At 50.8% G+C, this 20,015-nt stretch overlaps 9 protein-coding genes and 1 non-coding gene across 10 annotated transcripts; 5 read left to right on the top strand and 5 right to left on the bottom strand.

Annotated features, from left to right (window-relative positions):
• Positions 1-440: 440 nt before the first annotated feature.
• Aspvir_002873 (uncharacterized protein) lies at positions 441-1,313 on the bottom strand (the record flags this gene model as incomplete). Its single annotated transcript, XM_043274467.1, has 1 exon — positions 441-1,313. One exon carries the CDS (start codon positions 1,311-1,313, stop codon positions 441-443), a length of 873 nt encoding a protein of 290 aa, XP_043130402.1.
• Positions 1,314-2,640: 1,327 nt separating this feature from the next.
• On the bottom strand, positions 2,641-3,711 carry eglD (putative endoglucanase; the record flags this gene model as incomplete). The annotated part of the gene is made up of 1 exon (XM_043274466.1): positions 2,641-3,711. One exon carries the CDS (start codon positions 3,709-3,711, stop codon positions 2,641-2,643), a length of 1,071 nt encoding a protein of 356 aa, XP_043130401.1.
• Positions 3,712-5,381: 1,670 nt separating this feature from the next.
• Positions 5,382-5,453, top strand: Aspvir_002871. Its single transcript has one exon. It is a non-coding gene; the product is annotated as a tRNA-Met (tRNA).
• Positions 5,454-7,249: 1,796 nt separating this feature from the next.
• Aspvir_002870 (oxidoreductase, short chain dehydrogenase/reductase family) lies at positions 7,250-7,981 on the top strand (the record flags this gene model as incomplete). The annotated part of the gene is made up of 1 exon (XM_043274465.1): positions 7,250-7,981. One exon carries the CDS (start codon positions 7,250-7,252, stop codon positions 7,979-7,981), a length of 732 nt encoding a protein of 243 aa, XP_043130400.1.
• Positions 7,982-8,467: 486 nt separating this feature from the next.
• Positions 8,468-9,907, top strand: Aspvir_002869 (URC4/urg3 family protein; the record flags this gene model as incomplete). Its single annotated transcript, XM_043274464.1, has 4 exons — positions 8,468-8,623; positions 8,670-8,997; positions 9,044-9,220; positions 9,267-9,907. The coding sequence occupies 4 exons, from the start codon at positions 8,468-8,470 to the stop codon at positions 9,905-9,907; spliced, it is 1,302 nt and encodes a 433-aa protein (XP_043130399.1).
• Positions 9,908-10,425: 518 nt separating this feature from the next.
• On the bottom strand, positions 10,426-11,462 carry Aspvir_002868 (uncharacterized protein; the record flags this gene model as incomplete). The annotated part of the gene is made up of 4 exons (XM_043274463.1): positions 10,426-10,559; positions 10,612-10,761; positions 10,807-11,218; positions 11,280-11,462. The coding sequence occupies 4 exons, from the start codon at positions 11,460-11,462 to the stop codon at positions 10,426-10,428; spliced, it is 879 nt and encodes a 292-aa protein (XP_043130398.1).
• A 500-nt stretch (positions 11,463-11,962) lies between these two features.
• On the bottom strand, positions 11,963-13,224 carry Aspvir_002867 (uncharacterized protein; the record flags this gene model as incomplete). The annotated part of the gene is made up of 2 exons (XM_043274462.1): positions 11,963-12,880; positions 12,922-13,224. 2 exons carry the CDS (start codon positions 13,222-13,224, stop codon positions 11,963-11,965), a joined length of 1,221 nt encoding a protein of 406 aa, XP_043130397.1.
• Positions 13,225-13,515: 291 nt separating this feature from the next.
• On the top strand, positions 13,516-14,392 carry Aspvir_002866 (uncharacterized protein; the record flags this gene model as incomplete). The annotated part of the gene is made up of 2 exons (XM_043274461.1): positions 13,516-13,952; positions 14,002-14,392. 2 exons carry the CDS (start codon positions 13,516-13,518, stop codon positions 14,390-14,392), a joined length of 828 nt encoding a protein of 275 aa, XP_043130396.1.
• Positions 14,393-15,323: 931 nt separating this feature from the next.
• Positions 15,324-16,178, top strand: Aspvir_002865 (Zn(II)2Cys6 transcription factor domain-containing protein; the record flags this gene model as incomplete). The annotated part of the gene is made up of 3 exons (XM_043274460.1): positions 15,324-15,443; positions 15,491-15,582; positions 15,626-16,178. The coding sequence occupies 3 exons, from the start codon at positions 15,324-15,326 to the stop codon at positions 16,176-16,178; spliced, it is 765 nt and encodes a 254-aa protein (XP_043130395.1).
• Positions 16,179-16,479: 301 nt separating this feature from the next.
• Aspvir_002864 (sugar porter family MFS transporter) lies at positions 16,480-18,576 on the bottom strand (the record flags this gene model as incomplete). Its single annotated transcript, XM_043274459.1, has 4 exons — positions 16,480-16,643; positions 16,695-17,232; positions 17,319-18,133; positions 18,189-18,576. The coding sequence occupies 4 exons, from the start codon at positions 18,574-18,576 to the stop codon at positions 16,480-16,482; spliced, it is 1,905 nt and encodes a 634-aa protein (XP_043130394.1).
• Positions 18,577-20,015: the final 1,439 nt, after the last annotated feature.

Genomic DNA, 20,015 nt, shown 5'->3' with positions numbered 1-20,015 from the left:
AAGGATTTTTTTGTTGTCTGGAAGTTATCTTGATTTGGGTGTCTACCAAGGCTATATAAGCGCTTCTCGCGGATTAATCATGCACATATAATCAACCCGGCTAATGTCATACTCATGGAGATATTTCCGGAGACCGTGGCACTATCTCCAGCGATTAATAATGATTGTTTTCATCGTTTGCATGCTTTGCAGCCCATTTAGACAGCCAATTATAGTGTAGATTTATATTAGGTACGGTGAAAGGACACTGACGATGGCAGGGCAGTCTATGTACGGAGCCGCTTATGTTTCAATACAGTCATTTATTTCTGCCCAACTGTTTCATAATGCTAGACATCCAAGTAACTCATCTGGGTATTAGCAAATAGTCTTTCACATGACGAAGCAAAACAAAATACGCAGATGTTCCCAATATCAAGATAGACAACCACCACAACAGTTCAGAAAAAGTTAGGGTCGAGCCAGCAGCGGTCCACCATAGGTATTCCCTGGAGCTCAAGGAGAATATCCTCGTTCCATCCTGCCTTGCTAGCCTCAATAAACTCCCTACTCCAGCCCCAACTGTTGTCATCAGCTCGATGGGCACTATCGGGATTCGTCGACTCTCTGATCCTATCCCGGACCGTGTGAAACACCATGCTCCGCCAGAAGGCATTGTTCGGTTTGCAGAGTGTATCGCAGTAAAGGACCCACAACCGGTGTAAAATCAGAACGTTCTGCAAGTGATAATCGCGGATTGCTTGTCTGAGAGGCCGCTCTTTGAAGACACCATCGCTTCCTCCCTTTGCTGGATCACGCAGTTGACTCACAGTGCTGTGCACCTGCTTCCATAGCGCTAGGGCCCTCGCAGGAGGGCGCGCGTCTTCCTCGACGCACATTTCCAAGCTTGCAGCCTGAGCTTGCTGGGCGCGTGGATATTGCATCGCGAGTTGCATAACCTGGAGGTCTTTGATTGCGTTCAGGCGGATCCCGTGGTGATTGAACAGGGCGGCAGAAGCGTTTCCGACGTCGAAAAGGATCTTGGACACGGCGGGTGATTCAAGCAGGAGCTTGAGCGAGTTGTCGGCGAGACTGGTAGTCGTAAATGCATCCTCGCCTAGCGTGAGCACGTCGATCAGGGAGACCTTTTTGATTGGTCGAACAAAGAGGGAGATGATTGAGATTGGGCCGTCTTGTCTTGGGTTTATGGTCTGGACGTCGAGGAAAAGAGCCGCTGGTTTATGCGACTGGTAATCGAGCTCGTTGAGTAATTTCTCCAGAGCACCGATGGAGTCGATCATCTGTATAGCGGAAGTCGCGATTTGCAATGCCATAATGGATGTAGCCATACGGCTCCGGCAACAATGATTTGCTTGATATGTAGTTCAGAAAAAGATAAAAACAATCTCTGATCGATTCTCGTAGATTTGTATGTTTGTAGTTCGAGGAAGTAGGACGCACCACAACGTCACCTCTATGGACATAAAGGTACCGAGTTGTTGAGAACCACGGGTTGCAACCGAAGTTGGACCTGGGTTCTGGATACAGCCATCAGATAATAACAGTGGAAGCAAGGATCGTGAATGTGAGCTCATCTTTCGGGATATTCCGTAAGTGCGCAGTCTATATTTCTAAGATTTGTTAATACAGATGCATTAAGTGAATAGTGAGTTAGGAATTCTCTCACGCGAGGTCACTGTAATCATTGATGACATATAATGACGCAAGATCGTCCGCCTATTATGATCATCCTTTGCCTTTGTAGATGCCAGCATGTAGAGATAATGGCAGCTCAGTGGTATGGAATATAAAGCCTGCTGGATCTGGAGTTTGTCTGCTTCCGTCTTCGAAAGCATAGGATGTCGATTTGAGTACTCTCCAGCCGACTCCATAGCATTCTGCTTGTACTGGGCTGGGTCTATCATTACCTCCGGAAGATTAACAAGTGTTTACTATCAACGTTTAACTACACCGTAGATAGCAGAAAATGACTGAGATGCAGTTGTCACGACACTAGGAAATAATGAAATAGTTCGCTGCCAGTTATCACACGACAACTAGATCTAGGAGTTAGTAGCTTGTATACTCAGTTAAGTGACAAATGAACTGTTCTAAGCCCCAACTGCGAATTAACGATGTATGAGCAGACATTTCACATTAATCAAGATAAAGATAGGAAGTCGGGGTCTGCTGGAGAACCTCAGTACGAAGCCCCTGCTGCCCCTTTACTCTGTACAGCCTAGTCAGGCCCTGTCGCTTGATTCCGCTCTAAATAGCCCATTCGGAAAAATTAGCGTGTCAAAGTAAGATATAAGGGTCTCGGATTGATCCCGAAGTCTGTCCTCTAAGTCGAGGATAGTGTGTAGATAAAACCGTTTTGAAACGCCGGCGGCGGCTACGGGGCAGCTGTACGATATACCACGATTAAGGCATGAACCGACGAAATCTTGCAGTAGTTTGCTAAGGGAGAGACACCGTACATTGTGGAATTCTTCTACGTTCGTTTCGAAAAGATAATAATATAACTGCCAATTGATGCCAGCGCCTGCGCACAATATATCTAGCTAGAATAGCTCACGACTCCGTCAATCGTCGGGAGCGTATTAAATACAGGATATGAAAGGTAGACGGTCAGGTCCAATGCAGCTCGACATTAAATGCTTAAGCCTGGATGCACTGGTGGTAGAAAGGGTTCCACTGCTTGCAGACGAGACCAGCCTCGCAGCTTGTGGCGCCGGAGTAGTTCTGGCCTCCGCACTGCTGGTAGATCTTGACGGAGCCGTTGGCGCTTCCGGAGCTGGAGGAGCTGGAACCGGAGCTGCAGCCAGAGTTGGAGCCAGTGTTGGAGCCGGAGCTGGAGTCGGTGCTGGCGGGAGGAGCAGCAGTGGTGGTGGGCTTGGCGGCAGTAACCAAGGTGGTGGGAGTGACTGTTGTGGCGGCTCCCTGCTTGGTGGTAGTGGAGGTTACGGCCGCATCGGGGGCAGTCTTAGTAGTGCCAGAGGAGCTAGAATAGTCGGAGGAAGAGCCGTCCCAGACAGCAGGGCCAGGAATGGGGTAGCTGGTGGAGGAGTTGGAGTTGTAGATGTCGAAGAGAACGCCGGGGTCGGTGGCCTTGTAGGCACCGGGGATGGAAACACCCTCAGGAAGGGCCTTGGTGCCGGCAGAGGTGACCTTGACCTGCACACACTCCATGTAGAACTGAGCGCCACCCTTGCGGTCACCCTCATGCAGGGCAATGATCTCAGGACGCAACAGGTACTCGCCGGCGGGGACGTCGGGAACGGTAATCGAGTGCTTGCCCTTGTTGGCGATTAGATTATCAACCGCCCATTTGCCGTTCGAGTAGCCCTCCTCAGCGATCTTGACCCAACCGTTGCCAGCAGTGCCCTTCTCGGTGGGAGCCRTGTAGACCATGACGGGACCATGATGAGAGGAGGCGATGATATCGTCGGAGGCAGAACGAGAATCGTGGTGCCACTCGAAGGTGACCTTGTCACCGGCCTTGATGGAGAGGGTCTTGGCGACTGGATTCTTGCCGTTGACGTTGCAGGTCATGTCGGGGGAGGTGACATCGAGGAGAGGGCTGTTGTTGGGGGGACTGCGAATGTATCCGTCAGCGGAGTTTCCCGTGCCCTGGTCCACGTCGTTGATCCAGACGGCGTAGACAGTGGCGTGGGCGCTGACAAGTTTAGCTGCTGCTGCCAGAGCGAGCAATCCGAAGGTCGACTTCATTTTGAAAGAGTGTTAAAATGTAAAGAATGACTGAAATGAAGGAGAGAAAGAGAGAGAAGAATGAAAGAACGCAGATAATCAAGGAGAGATGAATGCTGAGCAGTCCAGAGTTAGACGATTCATGATGAATTGGGGGGAAGAAGGGTTTATATAGCGTGTACGGAGTACTGGTGAGAAAATAATATACCACTAAGCTAAAAAGGCGTCCGGACTATATCCTCATCAGTATAGGGTCATATATAGTCATGTATCTTGAAATTCGAGCGGTAATCTATTTTCTAACAACTGGCGATAGCATCAACAGTCTAGTTGGAGCGACGGGCTACAGGAGATGAGCGAGACCCTGCCAAGACATAGGAGCCTCTTGGCTCCCCTGTCACCAACGGTGCCAAGAAGGGATTTCAATCTATATGTTTCACTGTCTGACTCCACTTTCGATCTATCCTGTTTGCCATTGACCAGTTGTGGTGTCTTGTCGGCTAAAAGAACCGGATGTCCTCCGAATAGGCAGCGGGGTTGGTAGTCATGTACCGATAGCCCCTACCTACCCCTGTTGATGGTAAAGTGCGATATACCATCTTTGCCGCCCAATAAGCGGCCATTCTCTCACCATGGCCCTCTCCGGCCTGTGGAGTGGGCAGAATCATGTAGTCCAGCACTTCTGCTTGGTCATATAGAAATATATTAAGCCATACTGCTTTGTCTCACTGTGGTGTCGTCACTTTGCGTTTCCGGAATATCCTCCGATGCTAACAGCTTACCGCGAGCTTCTAGCTGGAGCTGTCTCACTTGTTCTCCTGGTTCTAGGAATTAAGCGACCTTCTTCTGCTAATTCTGGGCTCTTCCATTGAATCGATCCGGCCTCATTGCACCCTGAGCCGGTACAGCGTCACTACACCTTAAGCCACCTCCCTAGCCGAGGCCTAGAATCGGAACGGAGGAATGGGCTATGGATGATGAAACAGACCCTAATAGAAATTATCCGTAAGAAATTTCCGAAAGATACTCGTCAGTAATCCGTATTGCTCTCTTGTCTATACAAGTTCGTTGAACGAGCCCAGGGGAGGCCGTCATATGGTATTAATAAGCGCCACTCGGCAACTCATGTTTCCAAAATATGAATCCTGAATCCTGATGTTCCCAGGACTACGGTCTCTTTAATTCTAATAGTCCGAGTGCCTTGGCCTTTTGTCATTCGACTGTGTATATGGGTCACCGATTCGCTATACTAGTACTTCAACAGGGGTAATTAGGCGCCATTGTTCGTGACGTAGGAACATACCACCTTATTTTTGGCGGGCTATTTTACACGACTCAGAGATCATTAACCCTGCCTGAATGTGACCAGGCGTCAACCTCGCGGTGAATCCATTATCCAGGAATGAGTGATTGTCGGTTTGTTCGTGGTGTCATCTTTCCGGATATATATATGTTGACTTCGTTGAGGGTGGAGCAGAGGTCATGGTCAAATACGTAGCTGGATTTACTGGCCTATATCTTAGTCGATTCTTCAATAATTTATCACAGCGTAGAATATTTCCTGTTTTCCCTTTTTCCTCATAACTGTTGTTAATTCATTTATCCCGATAAATTGAGATGATTTACTGCAGCATATCGTAACTGTATCGTGCTGGGTGATAAAACAAAATGAATGTGTCAAATTCAACAACAGCATGTTAGCTCAGGGGAAGAGCGCCGGGCTCATAACCCGGAGGTCCCTGGATCGAAACCAGGACATGCTATTTTTCTTTTTCCCTTTTTGTTGGTTTTTGTACCCCATTTTCTTTTGCTTTTTTGTCTGGGCTGCTGCATAATGATTGGTTCCTTTCCGTATGCCAAGTCCGGCCAACCTACTTTAAGCGATCGTGCATAACTACTCGCTTCGGCTTTCAGCATGTCACAAAAGAAGCATTCACCTCGGACAATGAACGATTAAAGCAACTTTTCAAAAAGATAACCAGCCGTGACTCTGGTTCATGGTTGACAATGGTGAGATCGCATTCAATCAGTGATATGCATCATGTCGCAGTTCGACTGCCATATCGGGACAACATCAGATGCTGAGACTGTACAAAGCTTGCCTCTACTTATACCATGAGTCATACTTCGCACCTAGTTCATAACGCTTGGATGAGGGAATCCCTATACAGCATTAATATCCCATTGAGGGGAAATATTGCCAGCTTCATAAGTCTGCTTATCTTGGATTGAATATGCGGATGAGGATTAACAGCAACAGGCAAAATAACGTGTCGCCAACTCCAATCATGAATATCTAGATAGCGGTTTACCTCCACTCATCGCCCTGGCAAAATCGTTGACTTCCGGCTCGGATATAGCCAACCTGCCATCGTCAAATATCGCCAGTCTCTAGTCGGTGTCCGATACGTGTGCTAATGATCTAACCGCAGAGTTCTGTTGAAAAATCTCCAGTCCAAACGAATGTTCATCCCTGATGCTCCGTGGGTAAACCATAAAACCATCTGGGCCATGGCTGGGAAGCTGTACTGCTGCTTGAATGCACCTACTACTCACCATCCGTTGAGTCAGTCTACCTCGAGGCAGTGCTATCCTTCCTCGACACTACGGCCGAAACGAACGACACCATCAGCACTACAAGCATGCGCGCAAAGACCTACCGGCACGGACCTTACAAGATCCCAGTAGATCATGGTAGCGGACCTAGTCAAGGAAAAGATGGTCTTTCTGTCTTCGACAGTATCTACCAAGGGCTTGCGACTGGGGTCGTTAGACCAACGCCTAAGCCATCCGGTACTCCACTGAGCGGATGCTTCGACGTGACTTAAAACTCCCCAGAGTATGTGTCGCTCAATCCTTGTCGAAGAACTTGGGGCGGTATGGTGAAGGCGTGGGCGCTTTGCATTTGGTGGTTCCCCGAGGCCTGTCTGCTGACGGCACCGAATCCAGAATTACTCTCATGGGAGAGTGGTGTACTCGAGTTCGGTCAAGTTCGGGGCTAGTATTGTTGACACTACCGTTGGGAATCCGGAACTGAGAATGAAGGAGATCTGATCAACGCTGAGCTCGAGGATCAAGACTACGCAGTCGCGGCTGCGTGGCAAGCTGGAGAGTATGGGGCCTGCGGTGATTGGTCGTTTATGAGAGCCAGAGTACGATGTTCTGCTATCCGAGATTGAGTCAGGACCATGTGGGCAGGTTACGGGAGGAATATCACGTATATCTGATTGCATCGGGCACGGTGAGTATTTGTGGCTGACAAACGGCAACGGGGACTATTGCGATGTCGCTGGTCTCGGCGTAGCGGTGTTTCGGACATATCAGTCGGTTTTCGAGGTGGATACAATACAAGTCCCCGGTAGATTATATTGTCCATTTGTCATCCAATTCCCGTCCTTTGGCAAATGCCGGAAAAGCCGGCAAAAAGTACATCAATCTTGGAGATCCGCACACTTTATCTCCGCATTAAATCCGGATATGATATTCAAGTAGTATAAATCTCCCACCACGACATCATTAACAATCAAGAGCCTTGTTCTGAGGACTAATAAAGACCAAAATGCCCTCCATCAAAAACTTCACAATCGTCATTTTCGGCGGCAGCGCCGGCATCGGCTACGGCGTCGCCGACAAATGTCTCTCCGAAGGCGCCATCGTGCACATCGCCTCCTCCAACCCCTCCCGCATCACTCAGGCCGTCTCCTCCCTGAAAGAAAAGTATCCCGCCGGGCAAGTAACAGGCCACACCTGCGATCTCTCCCTCCCCGACGTCGAGCAACGCCTCGTCAAACTCTTCGAGGAAATCGGCTCTTGCGACCACATCGTCTACACCGCCGGGGACGCCTTGGCTGTCAAGCAGCTCAAGGACGTCGATCTCCAGTTCATCCAGAAGGCTGGACACATCCGCTTCCATGTCCCGCTGCTCGTCGCAAAACTTGCCCTGCGCGTCCTGAAGCCAGGGTATACCTCGTCGCTGATCCTGACGGGGGGTGCAGTCGGGGACCGGCCGCAGCCGGATTGGGCGGTTGTTGCGGGGTATTCGGCTGGGCTGCATGGGATGGTGCCCGGTCTGGCGTTGGATATGAAGCCGCTGCGGGTGAATTTCGTGAGTCCTGGTCCGGTGAAGACGGGGTTGTTTTCGGATGAGGTGGCGGAGATGTTGGCGAAGAGGACGACGCTGGGGAAGGTCGGGAGTGTGGAGGAGGTGGCGGAGGCATATGTCTATCTGATGAAGGATACTAATGCCACGGGGAGCTGTGTGAGCTCAAATGCAGGGTCTTTGTTGGTCTGAGCGATCTAGTTCATGCAGGGCGTATGCAAAAGGTAGAGGGTTATTACAATGGATATTCCCGCATTTGTTGGTAAATTCAATGAGACGGAGTTGTCCGGTTTAGTACCAAGGCGTGATCATCATGTTTCTTCACACGAATCATAATCTGTTCAAGCTCTGGGATATCAGTATATTCTTGATATGATAGATAACATGTTGATAGGCAGTGGCTGTTTTATCTCACTCTATATCAGAGATAAGGACGGAGATGCCCTAATAGGATAATCTGATAACCTGGTCCTATCGTCAACATACTATGGAGACTAGCTTGACATGCCACTTCAGCATGCGTGATTCTGTTAGTTAATGGATACAACTCTGCTGGTGCTGACCTAATGTCCTGCAGCACAACAACCCCGCATCCTAGCTTCCTCGCTCTTGTTCATATTGACTCATTCCTGGCCTGGTACAGTAACATCAAGGATAATCCTCTACATTAGAAATCAAATGGATCCAGAAATACAGTACGTCCTCGGGCTGAAAGCTGTCCGTGAACGAGCCCATCGAGTTCTACAACTCGCAGAGGAAAATGGCCTGAACCACTTCGAGTACCATCCTGATCGCCTCCAGGATGCAGTACAATACGTGATAAGCATCATCAAAGTTCGTTTATTCAGATCGGAACAGGAAAGATACTAACAGCCTTTAGCGCGACTTTGGACCAAACAAGTACCACCTCATCCCGCCTCATGGCCGCTGGCAACACTTTGAAGTCGGCGGTATCAACCGCCCTGATAATTTGCTGAAGCAGTCGAAGAGGAACGGGGCGGACGCACTCGAGCAGACGCGTAGTTTAGTGGACTTATTCTTCGTCTCGGTGCTGCTTGACGCGGGAGCAGGTGACAAATGGCGGTTCACCGAGCCAGGGACAAATATCGTCGTTGGTCGTAGCGAGGGAACCGCATTAGCTTCGTACAATATGTTCCTGAATGGCGACTTTACGACTGCCCACAGTGAGAGAAGGGATATCGTTCTGGGTTGGTACAATCCTCCTCTAGTGAGTGCAGTACTGAGCATCAACAGGGCAAGCCCTCAAGGACTTTGACGCTGCAACACTGCACCGCGGTTTCCAGATAGAAGAGAAGACGAATCCCCTTGTCGGAGCGTCGTCGCGCGTCGAGCTACTCCGAGCCCTGGGCCGGTCACTCCTCAACCTCCCAGAGATATTCGGTCCGGCGGGCCGCCCAGGAAACCTAGTTGGTACGTTCTCGTATCCTTATCAACAGATACAGTCTAATGACAGCAGACTATCTCCTTTCCCAATCCCCAACGCCAACAGAAATCAACTACGAAACCCTCTGGACCACTCTACAAACCGTCCTCCTGCCCGTCTGGCCGGCAACCCGCACCCACATCGACGGCCACCCCCTCGGCGACGCATGGCCCCTCCAAGTCCTCGCAGACGACGCAGAGCGAACCGCTCAAAAGTCAAAATGCGCGCACATTCAGCCCTTCCACAAACTCACGCAGTGGCTCGCGTACTCCCTGACCGTCCCCTTCGAGCGCCTCCTCGGCGTGAAATGGGCAAACATGAATCTCGGCACCGGGCTCCCCGAGTACCGCAATGGAGGCCTGTTCGTCGACCTTGGTGTTCTAACCCTCAAGCCTGATGCTGAAGAACGGGGACTGCAGAATTCCGGGGCGAGACTTCCGGCGTTTGAGGCGACGTCGGATGAGATTGTGGAGTGGCGGGCGATGACAGTTGCCCTCTTGGATAAGCTGCATGCGCGAATTATGGACAGCGAGGAGTTTGCTGGAGTGAGGTTGAGTCTTGCGCAGGTTTTGGAAGCTGGGAGCTGGAAGGCTGGACGGGAATTGGCGGCTGAGAAGCGGCCGGTGACTAGATCGAGCCCGATTTTGATACTGGGTGATGGGACGCTATTTTAGCGATTCGTACATCGAGTGTTGAACGTTGGAAGTATTTCTAGAGCTAGACTAGTTGTGGATTGGATATGGGTTGATCCACTACCTATCTAACCCACCGTCATATCCATCCTAGGGTCGACCCCTAGTACTCTGGCCACACAGCTCAGCGGCAATGTGTCTGATGCTATGTGGAACCCCGAGGACTAGGAATACATACATAGTCATCTATCTTATTACTAATCTTTCTTCCGACCTTGTACCCTCTAACCTGCTTAATGCAAGTACTGGGTAATGTGACCAATGCATTTCAGATCCCCGTTGACGGTATGGACCTAATAACTATGCTAGCTATGTATAACAAGTGAAACTGCTAGTAGAGAGACAATAGAGGTGTTAGGTATTGGACCACTTTGCCAGCAGTACTTATGACAAATCCAAGGTGAAGCCGCACCTGTACAGTAACGGCACAAGAGGATTGTCAGAATAAAATAGATAAAGACAACTAGGCAATCCCACTGAGAATGACGGGCCTATAAGATCTACAGATTGTACCGGTTCTTCAGATGACGCCACCAGTCACGGAGCATCCAGATATCAAACTCGGTAATCTGTGTCGCACTGCCTGCCAGCATGATGAAGTTCGTCTGGCCGGTGGGAGTCCAGTCGTAGAAGTCTGATATGCAGTGTCAGCACATACTTAACCAAGGGAACAATAAACAACTGACCGTCCAAGCCAAACGTATGTCCAAGCTCATGCAGATAAATGTGGATATTCTCCGAATTGACATTCTGCATGAAATACTCCTGGCCCACGCGCTGGCCCCAGTCGCCGCCCGCGCCGCCCTGGAAACCATCCGTGAGCCACAGGCTCTGGTCTACGATCGTTAGCCATAGGAGTCTCGAGCAGGGAGGGCGCATACCGTAGTGACGACTCGCACCCGCCGGACAACCACTGTAATCACCGTCCTGGTGGAAGAACCGTCCACACGCCGGATCGCACTCGGGAATCCCGCCTTCGTCCTGGTTGGTGTAGATGTCCAGTCTCGAGGTGTCGCCTTCCAGGAGGGACCGATCGCGCACGGCGTATCCGACGACGTTCACCTCGACGGTTTTATACGGCCAGCCGTCGAAACCGGCGAGCCCAGCGATCCACTTATTGAAGGAGCGGCTCACCGCAGCGGCGATCTGCGTGCGTTGTGCGGCAGTCACCTTCTGGTTCGAGTCCCAGCGCACGCAGTAGTTGATTTTACCGCCGGCTGCCATAACCTGGTCGTAGCCATAGTTCTTGAATCCCATAGGGTTGCTGTACGTGGCCATTTGGTGCTCCCAGACCTGGATGTGTGCAGAGGGTTAGCTGGTGGGCTTTCAGGCTAGGGGTGGGAGGGATGTGTACCTCGTTGAGAGGTTGGACGAGATTAGCTGGGGGATTCCAGGACGCAGTGCCCTGGCGCTTCTCAGCCCATGGGCTGGCAGCTGGGGCGTCGATATGTCCAGGGATCTGGCTGTCCTGCAGCGGGAGAGCGCAAACGGAGCTGGCCAGCAGCTGGATTGCGGCGAGATAGAAAGTAGCCTTCATTATATACAAGTCAATGCAATATAGAGAAAGAGAGCTTGATTAAAGAGAGAACTAGCTATTCAATACCTATGGAGGGATAGTGAAGGCATCAAACATGGGTCCGGGACAACTATATATGCCTGCAATATGGCGGAAGATAACGCCAAGAATCAGGGGTTTATGCCTTTGGTCGGACGGTAAGACATTTCCTCCTAATTGTTCCCTCCATGGTCATCTTCAGGGTCATACTTCAGGGTCATCTCCGCCAATGGAACTGCTTCTCTGTATGTCAAAACGGAGCGCCAAGTGTTTGAGTCAGGAGGGCAGGCTCTATGGGGCTCGACCATTCATGAACTAAACAAACTCCAAACAGCGGAAGGGACATGCCAAGCGTCCGTCAATCTATTAAAAACAGCCCCTGACTCCAACAGGCGCATGACTCGTAGAACATGGAATTTTTGCCGTCAATGAGGACAGGTCAATCTATTTCAGGACTGTGGTTCTGCTAGCCTCCATGAGATTTACATGTCTTCAGTCAGGATGTCCGCTTCCTCAACCCACGCAAGCGCCCTTGCATCATTGGCCTCATCTCGGTAGATGGCGCGAATGCGGATCATGCCGCTTGTGTCATACACTTCATCCCATTTGAGGGACGCATACTTCGGTCCCAGCTCATCACGGATGCACCTCCGAGCCTCCTTGTTCGCTTGCTCGATTGTGGCCCTCGTTTCCACCTCAGCTGGGTAACAAGCCGCCATCATGGGATCGACAGAAAAATCTTCTTCAATCTGCATCTTGACTTTGTACACCTTCCTATACGAAGGGGTATTTAGCTTTCCGTGAAGGAGCAGTATGACCGTTGACATGGGACCTGTACTTTGGCCCGTCAACCATTCTGCAAAGATTGGTTCAATATATTCTGTATAGGCCCTCCATTCTGGCGAGGCCATTTGGCGGAAGCTCCGTACCATGGCGAGAGGGTCGACTGGAGGGCGCTCGGCATCTTGATCAATCCAACTAATAGATACCTGATCCAGGGAGTCTTGTAGCTTCTTTTTCTCGGCTGGACTTATGTTGCCTGGAATTTCAATCCAGCGATAAAAGGCATCTTCCAAGACCAATATCCGAGCATAATGATCGATGGCTGCGAGCTTCTGAGAGAACGACAGCGTGTCCTGGAAGTCTGCCACCGTCCAGCGGGGTTGGTCGTCTAGGACTTCAGTCTGGATCAAAACGGCCAGCCACCAGACCAAGGGGTTGGTGTGAGGAGTAGCCGTAGCGTCTTTGATGATCTTCACAAAGAAGGTAGTGGCCATCTCGCCGAGAACTTTCAGCGACCGTCCTGACTTGGCATAGTACCGAATGGCGTCAATGTCGTCTTTGAGAGTCCAGGATAGGTTCAGTCCATGAGGCTCTAGGGCACCGTCTGCACCATACGACTTCCAATTGAAGACAAGAAACGCCAGCAACGATGTCATACAGAGATGGCCTGTTTCCGCTTCTCCTGGTCCCGCGGTCGTGCCCATGTCTCAAACTCTTTGGCAGGCGGGGCAGCAGATCGCGAGAACTGGTTCATGAGGTTGCGGATTTGTGAGGGCCATCGTTCAACCATTGCATCGCTGTCAGTAAAAGTCTGTGTGATTGCGACCGCAATCCTGTCGTTGATGTGTTTCGTGGTCGGGCCCTTAGCTGCGTGGAAGCACTGCCGGGCTTCAGCGATTGCTTGCTGCTGAGCATCCGTAAAACCAGCGGAGGTATACCATTCTTCAAGGATCGAATCCATTTCGAATTTGATGCTGGGATAAGGCTTCTGATGGTAGCCTGTTTATACGAGCCGATGATTGCCAGTGAGTAAGTCGACGTGTGGGAACACACCGCGTGAGGGGAATTAGCCAAGATGGTTACCCCTCCATCATCCATGCATCCTGCAGGCTTACAATCATCCAGGAGACAAGATCGCTGTATTAGCCGTCAACTCTTTCATGCTATGCATAAGCATAGCATCTAATTTAAACCAAGGATTGAGTGCGGACAAACCTTCGCATTGACTAGTATATTTGATCCCCCTTTACCAATGGCAGGCCAAAAGCGCAAAGATACGACGCGATCATCAAAGCAACCATCTACAATGCCCCGAAAGGTTTCAAACAAAAAGAACAAGAAAGACAGCACCTCCGACACCCAGCGCTGCAATCAACATGCGTCTGTCTTCGTCCGTCTCCCACGCGAAATCCGCGACATCATCTACCGAGAAATCTTCGTCTTCCCCGTAACCGTCCACCTCGCCTACGTGGGAACTACACGAACACGCAAATTCCGTAGCTTTCTCTGCGAGTTATCCGAAGATGAGCAGCCCGAGAAGCGCCCGCAGCCGCTCTGTCCATGTTGTCGAGTCAACCACCACCGCTGCTCACCACGGAAGGGCACGTCTGACGACGTCGTGGAGCGTCCTTCGTCCGAGGCTCGAACCCAAGCTAGGGTTCTGGCGTTGCTGCGGAGCTGTAGAAGGGTGTATGTTTGCTAACTCTCTGTTGCTGAACGACGTTGCTGAGAAAGGTAGGTACGACGAGACGGTTGATATGCTCTACCGCGAAAACACATTCTACATTGAGAATCCGCGCACCCTGCTGGAACTCCCGTCGTCTTTATCCCCGGCGCGACTCAGTTCGTTCCGGCATCTGTACCTGGAATCGGCACGGTATGGTGAGAATACCCCGGCTGACCGTTTGGATAAATGGGCAGCGGTTGTTGCTGTGCTGGAACGACTTGACGGACTTGAAACCCTGGTTGTTATTCTACGGCCGATGTTTGGGTTGGAATGGGAGGTTGAGGAGCTGATGAAGCCACTTGAGGCGGCTGGGCTACCGGTGTTGAGGGTAGTGAGAGATCCCATGATCTACATGGCTCGTGCTAGTTCGACGACTCGTTGTAATCTTCATGCGCTGAGATGATACTTGTATATCTCGAAGCATAGCTATGGCACATGTTAATTAGACGTACAGCTTTACTGTCCAACTACATCTGCATTGGAAGATAATAGCCTAGTATTTAATTCAACGCAGTAACCCCAGATATATCCAATCAGACAAGATTAAGTGAGTGAATGATACCTAGGTAGTCTGCAATCCAGGAGTCTAATCCAAGCCTAGACGTATCCTTTACTATGTGGAGACCATCAATCTATGATGCAAACACTGGCACATCTCGAATAAAGAATGTAACTGTTGAACCTTGCCGGAGATTTGTCACATTCATTGGTGCATCGACGACAACTGTTGGCCATGTTCCATTCTTCCAGTCTCCACTGCGGATGCCCACGGAAGCATCTTCCATATTTCCATTCCCGCCTTGCATTCCCCTGGTAATGGTCAGGGTTATCTAGGGCATTCCAGGTTCATGATTCATGAATTCTGTTAGAGCAAGGTACGTACTGAGACATAGGTGGACATCACGATGTCGGGGTCGAGCGAATAGGATGATTCATCTTGCCTCACTGAGTCAGTCTGCGCAGTAATCCAATGCTTAGTCCAACTCGACCAGCTTTGGCCTGGTCTGCGAGGGACGAATTGACTTTGCTTGAGCATATCCTGCGCCCCTTCTGAACTTTATAATCCACAGCCTGCCTGCCTACCTACAGAGGTACTCCTCTCACATGTGATTTATGATTGAATGCAACCGCAGTGGACCAGCTTAGTGCCAACCATGACAGGATTTCAGGGCTGTGAGGGTATTGGACGTCATAATCCTCTAATCGTTGGATTTGAGTCAGTGATTAAGAGCGAGGATCAGTGGATAAATAATGTAATGAGCAGAGGTTTCTTTTACCAGAAACTATCGCTTCGATAGCTTGATTTATCTGTAGATACAATATCCTCCCACGCCATGAGGTCAGGATCCGCCCGAAAACGCCCTTCAGACGCTGACGATCACTGCCAAGCGACCCATGGGGCGCGGAGACGGATCAGCAGGGCCTGCGACCGGTGCCGTGCGCAGAAGGCCAGAGTAAGTCAATCGTTTTTGTGACCGATACAACAGCGCTGACTTTTCAGTGCGATGGAGGAAAGCCCTGCATTCGCTGCGGGGACAACATCCCTTGCGTCTATCAGGAGAAGAAGCCGCTGCGACGCAAGTATCCCGCTGGGTGAGTCCTCTACCTCGTTGTTAGATGAAGCTGACAAATGAAGATATGTGGATATGTTAGAGGAACACCAGGCGTATCTGATCACCGGTTTGAGGAAGTTATACGAATGCATTCAGCAGGATGCCAAACTCCCAGAGGTCGATCGCGACGGCAATAACCGACCGATTGTCCACGAACTGCTCGATAAACTGGGTATCTTTGAGGAACCGATGAAGGAGCATAGGCCGACAATGACTGGAAGCAAAGCGGACGCAAAACCGTCTCTGGGACGTCTGGATGGAAACAATATCGTGCGCGGAGCCATAACCAGGTTGCCAGAGTCATCTAGAGCCTGGTCATCCACTCAAGACGTTAAACCCACTCTTGCCTCAAGTTCAAATGCAGGGCTGAATCTCCCCCGCCGCTTGACACTACCGAACCATATCCCTCTCAATACGGGGATGGCACAACAGCGGTGTGCGCGCTCGCGCCACGGTCAAGCCGGTGCGGCGGGGTTCAATCGCCGTCAACGACCAGTCGATCTCAGCAATGGATTCTGGAGGTGGTCGTTTGACTTTGCCGACTTTCTGGCTGTCTCGAGTCGGGATGGATTGTGATGATCCCGCTTGTTTGGTGGGTGAGAGTCTGCGATCATCAAAGCGTAGCTTGATAATAGTGTCACGAACGCAGAAGACTACAGCCTAATGGCTTGCAGTCGAAAAGTACCGGATATGAAGTTATCCATCCTACTGGTGAGTGAAAGCTCGAATAAATTGACCATGAATACTAATCCAGGTAAGGTATCAAAAACGATTGAAGCGCCTAAGGACTATCCACATGCACAGAGTGCAACATATCCAACATCTACAGCCGGCAACAAACCTACATCGCTCTGCAGACGGCCAAGGAAAGACAGGTCTACGACTCCGTCAGACCCTCCCCCTCGTAAATCTTGGGCAACGGCTCGAGCTTCTGCCGAAGAATCCAAACCCGAAAATGCCAGACGGCGTTCCTAAGCTGATACGCAGCGTGCTTCCTGGTCGGAACAGAAAAGACCTGGTCCAGTTCCTCCAACGTAAGAGCTGCAGACGTTAGTATTAGCACCCATACGAAACTAGGCGACGCAAACTCACCCTTCGTCTCGGGAACAAAAAGCAAGATCAACCCCCAGCCGATCAAACACCACGCCGCGTACCACCCAAAGGCACCCTGCGGCTTGAACGCCTCCAGCAGCATCGGCCACGTAAACGAGAGGATGAAGTTGAAACACCACGTCGTCGCCGTCGCCCACGACATCCCCACCTCGCGCACGTGCAGCGGGAATGCTTCCGCCGAGTACGTGAACGGCACGGGACCCTCGCCCGGCGAGTAGAAGACCTCGAACAGATACATCCCTGTCGTGACCATCGCGACGCGCTTCTTGCTGAAGGGATTGTCCGGTTCGATCCAGAAGGAGAAGCCGGACCAGAAGAGGCAGATGGCGAGCAAGGGGAAGGTGAAGAGGAGGAGGTTGCGGCGGCCCCAGGTGTCGATTGTGAAGAAGGCGGGCAGAGCGAAGACCCAGTTGAGGATGCCGGTGCCCATGGATGCGAGGAGGGCTTGTTGGATGCTGTAGCCGGAATCGACGAAGATGGTGGTTGAATAATACGCGATTACGTTGACGCCGCAGAACTGTTGGAATTAGCTACTTGTCTGGACTGTCGTAAAGGACCGAAGAGGGATGGAATGATTTTCGAAGATACTATTGGCGTACTTACCTGCTGCATAAACATGACAATCCAGCTAGCCAGAGTAGCCCGACGATTGCGGGGAATCGTAAACAGTTCGATAAACATGGTGAAAAAGTTCTTGCCCTTGTTCACCTTCCTCTCCAGCTCCACTCCGACATATGCGTAGTACAGATCCCGGGCGGCTTGCAGGTCGGTCGGCCGGAGGATCCGGAACGCGGCAAACGCCTTGTCGATCTTGTTGTGTTCGATCAGCCATCGAGGAGATTCAGGACAGAAGTAGACTTGTGCGCAGACAATCAGCGGGAGGACAACGGTCGAGCCCAGCATCAGACGCCAGGAGAGGTCGTCGGACAGCCCCATAAATGCGACGCCCATGATGTTCCCCAACATGATACCGAACGCTGTCCACATCTGCCACATCATGACCAGAGCGCCTCGGATCGGGGCCGGTGAGCATTCTGCCGCGTAGACGGGCACAGTCGACGACTTGGAACCGATCCCGAGACCGAGCACGAAGCGAGCGATGAAGAGGTTGACCCAGGAGTTGGCGACTCCCTCCCAGATCGAGGCGACGGCGGCGATGAAGCAGGAGAGGAAGATTGTACCTCGTCGGGCGAGATAGCGGTTCAGAGGTTCGGTGAGCCAGCATCCGAGAATGGCGCAGGCCAGGTACGGTGCACCGACGATGAGGCCAGTCAGGTATCTCTGCATCGACGGGGAAAATCTCGAGTTTTCAGGGTGATCCTTGTCCGTGATGTTGAACTGCTTCAGGTAGATGGCCTGCGCACCATTGTTGACCGTTTCATCCATGCCTTGGACTGCTGCGGCCAGCGAGCACATGGCTGGCGTAGGTCAGCTCTGCCTCGAGTACTCTGCTATCCTTTGGGGTATACCTACCAGCCAGGAAATAAAGTCGCCATGGCTGGGACCATTTGTGGGTATTCTCCCGGCGAAGAACCGCTTTCTCGTCCTCGTGGAGCTCCGGCAAATCCAGAGCACCAGCGGGATTCTGCGAGATGAGGGCTCCTTTGCGAAATACATCGATGTGGTCCATCAAACCATATTTCTGACAAAAGTCTTCCACATTCTGCAGCAGTTTATCACGGGGAACATTGGCGAGGGGATTCGCAAATACCGCATTGAGCCTATTGGGCGATCGGCCTTCCAGGTCGAAAATGTCCTTTCGCTGAGTGGGATCCTCGTCATGTTGAAAGGCCGTGGACTTTTCTCCTTTGGGACCAACCATCTCATCCGAGGGGGAGGAAGGCAAGTCACCTTCTTTCATGTTGTTCGTGGTAATTTCCAAGATAACAAACTAGTCGAGAGATAGTACTGAGTCTGCAGTGTCTCCAGCCGTGTTTGTCCAAGGGACATAACCTGGGGTAATGCGGGCACAATTTCTCCACTGGATCAGTTGTGGGGATAGTTCCAGTCTTATATCATCTGGGGAAGATTGTTTGGAAAACAGGAGAAGTCTCCATGAAGGCTGATTCACTCGCTGATGGAGACGCACATTGGACGCTCAGTTGACTGATGAGGCATTTTCTACTACAGTTCCAACACTGGAGTAGATAGGTGACAGCCAGACCATCGCCATGCTATGGATAATCCCGGAAATATAGTCGACCTTTGTCTCTGACTGGGCTGTCCCGGCCACAGAAAGCCGGATATGCTGTCATAATCCCAGGGATCCCTGTCCTCTTAGACGGTTTGCTTTGAGTTCAGTCGACCAAGCACGAAGGATAGCCGAGTAGCTGAGTGCAGGCGAATCGGAGAGGGCATCTTCGAGGGTGGGATGAGATCAGTGGCTGCATGGATATTCGCTGGTCCATCACTTGACACTCATCTCTGCCAATCATTGCAACTGTCGGTCTTGCGGGGAGAGTTCTGCGCCCATGCGGGGGCTGAAGCCACCCGTCATTAGCATTTGGGCTAACTGTTAGTTGGCTACTGGTTACTGGGTAAAGAGGTACTGTGGAGGTACTTGAGCCAAAACGCCTCCCGTGCGCCAATCCGGCTCAAGCATACCCAAGCAGCCTCATACAGTCTTAACTGCCTTGTCATGTATTGGCATCACAGCAGCTGTAGACCATGTGTAGAACACACTTTTCTAGATTGATCTGAGTCATACATTATGCTGGTTGTCTGACAGGTTAATTGCACAACACGAGCCATTTCGCTATGCCAAGAAGCTATGATGCCATCGCCTAAGGTGTAATAACATGCACAATTTGCATGCAGTCACTGTTCTGAGTCAGGCATGTTTCAGTTTGTAGTGGGCCAATACTCACAGCTAGGATTGAAATCATAAAATAATAATATTATCTCAGCCGCGCCCATAGATATCCATCCATGAATTGGTGTCAGCATTGACCCGGTCAATATTTATTAATAAGGCTGTCGTAACACCACAGCCATTCAAGAATGAAGGTGTCATGCTTAATCGCAGTATTTGATATGATCTTTTAGAACATGACTGATAACTTCCTATTTGATTGGGACCCATACCTGTTGTCGCTAGATCGCAAATGATGTAACTGGCCATGATATATAATGGGAGTGAGTCGCTTAGCCATCCCACCCAGAATTAGCAGCAGGCAAGGGAGACAATAACAGGCGTTTACTGTCAATCTGGAGAGAAATAAATAAACATATAACCCAACAAAAAATTACCCCTTTCCTCTTTTCTTCCCATTATGCCCAAAGAGTACCTAGTAGAATTAA

This window comes from Aspergillus viridinutans (assembly GCF_018404265.1).
Source record: "Aspergillus viridinutans IFM 47045 DNA, scaffold_13, whole genome shotgun sequence".
In the NCBI taxonomy this organism is placed as follows: Eukaryota; Fungi; Ascomycota; class Eurotiomycetes; order Eurotiales; family Aspergillaceae; genus Aspergillus; species Aspergillus viridinutans.
The sequence above is the reverse complement of the archived record's forward strand: the minus strand, read 5'-3'. Positions and strand labels throughout refer to the sequence as shown.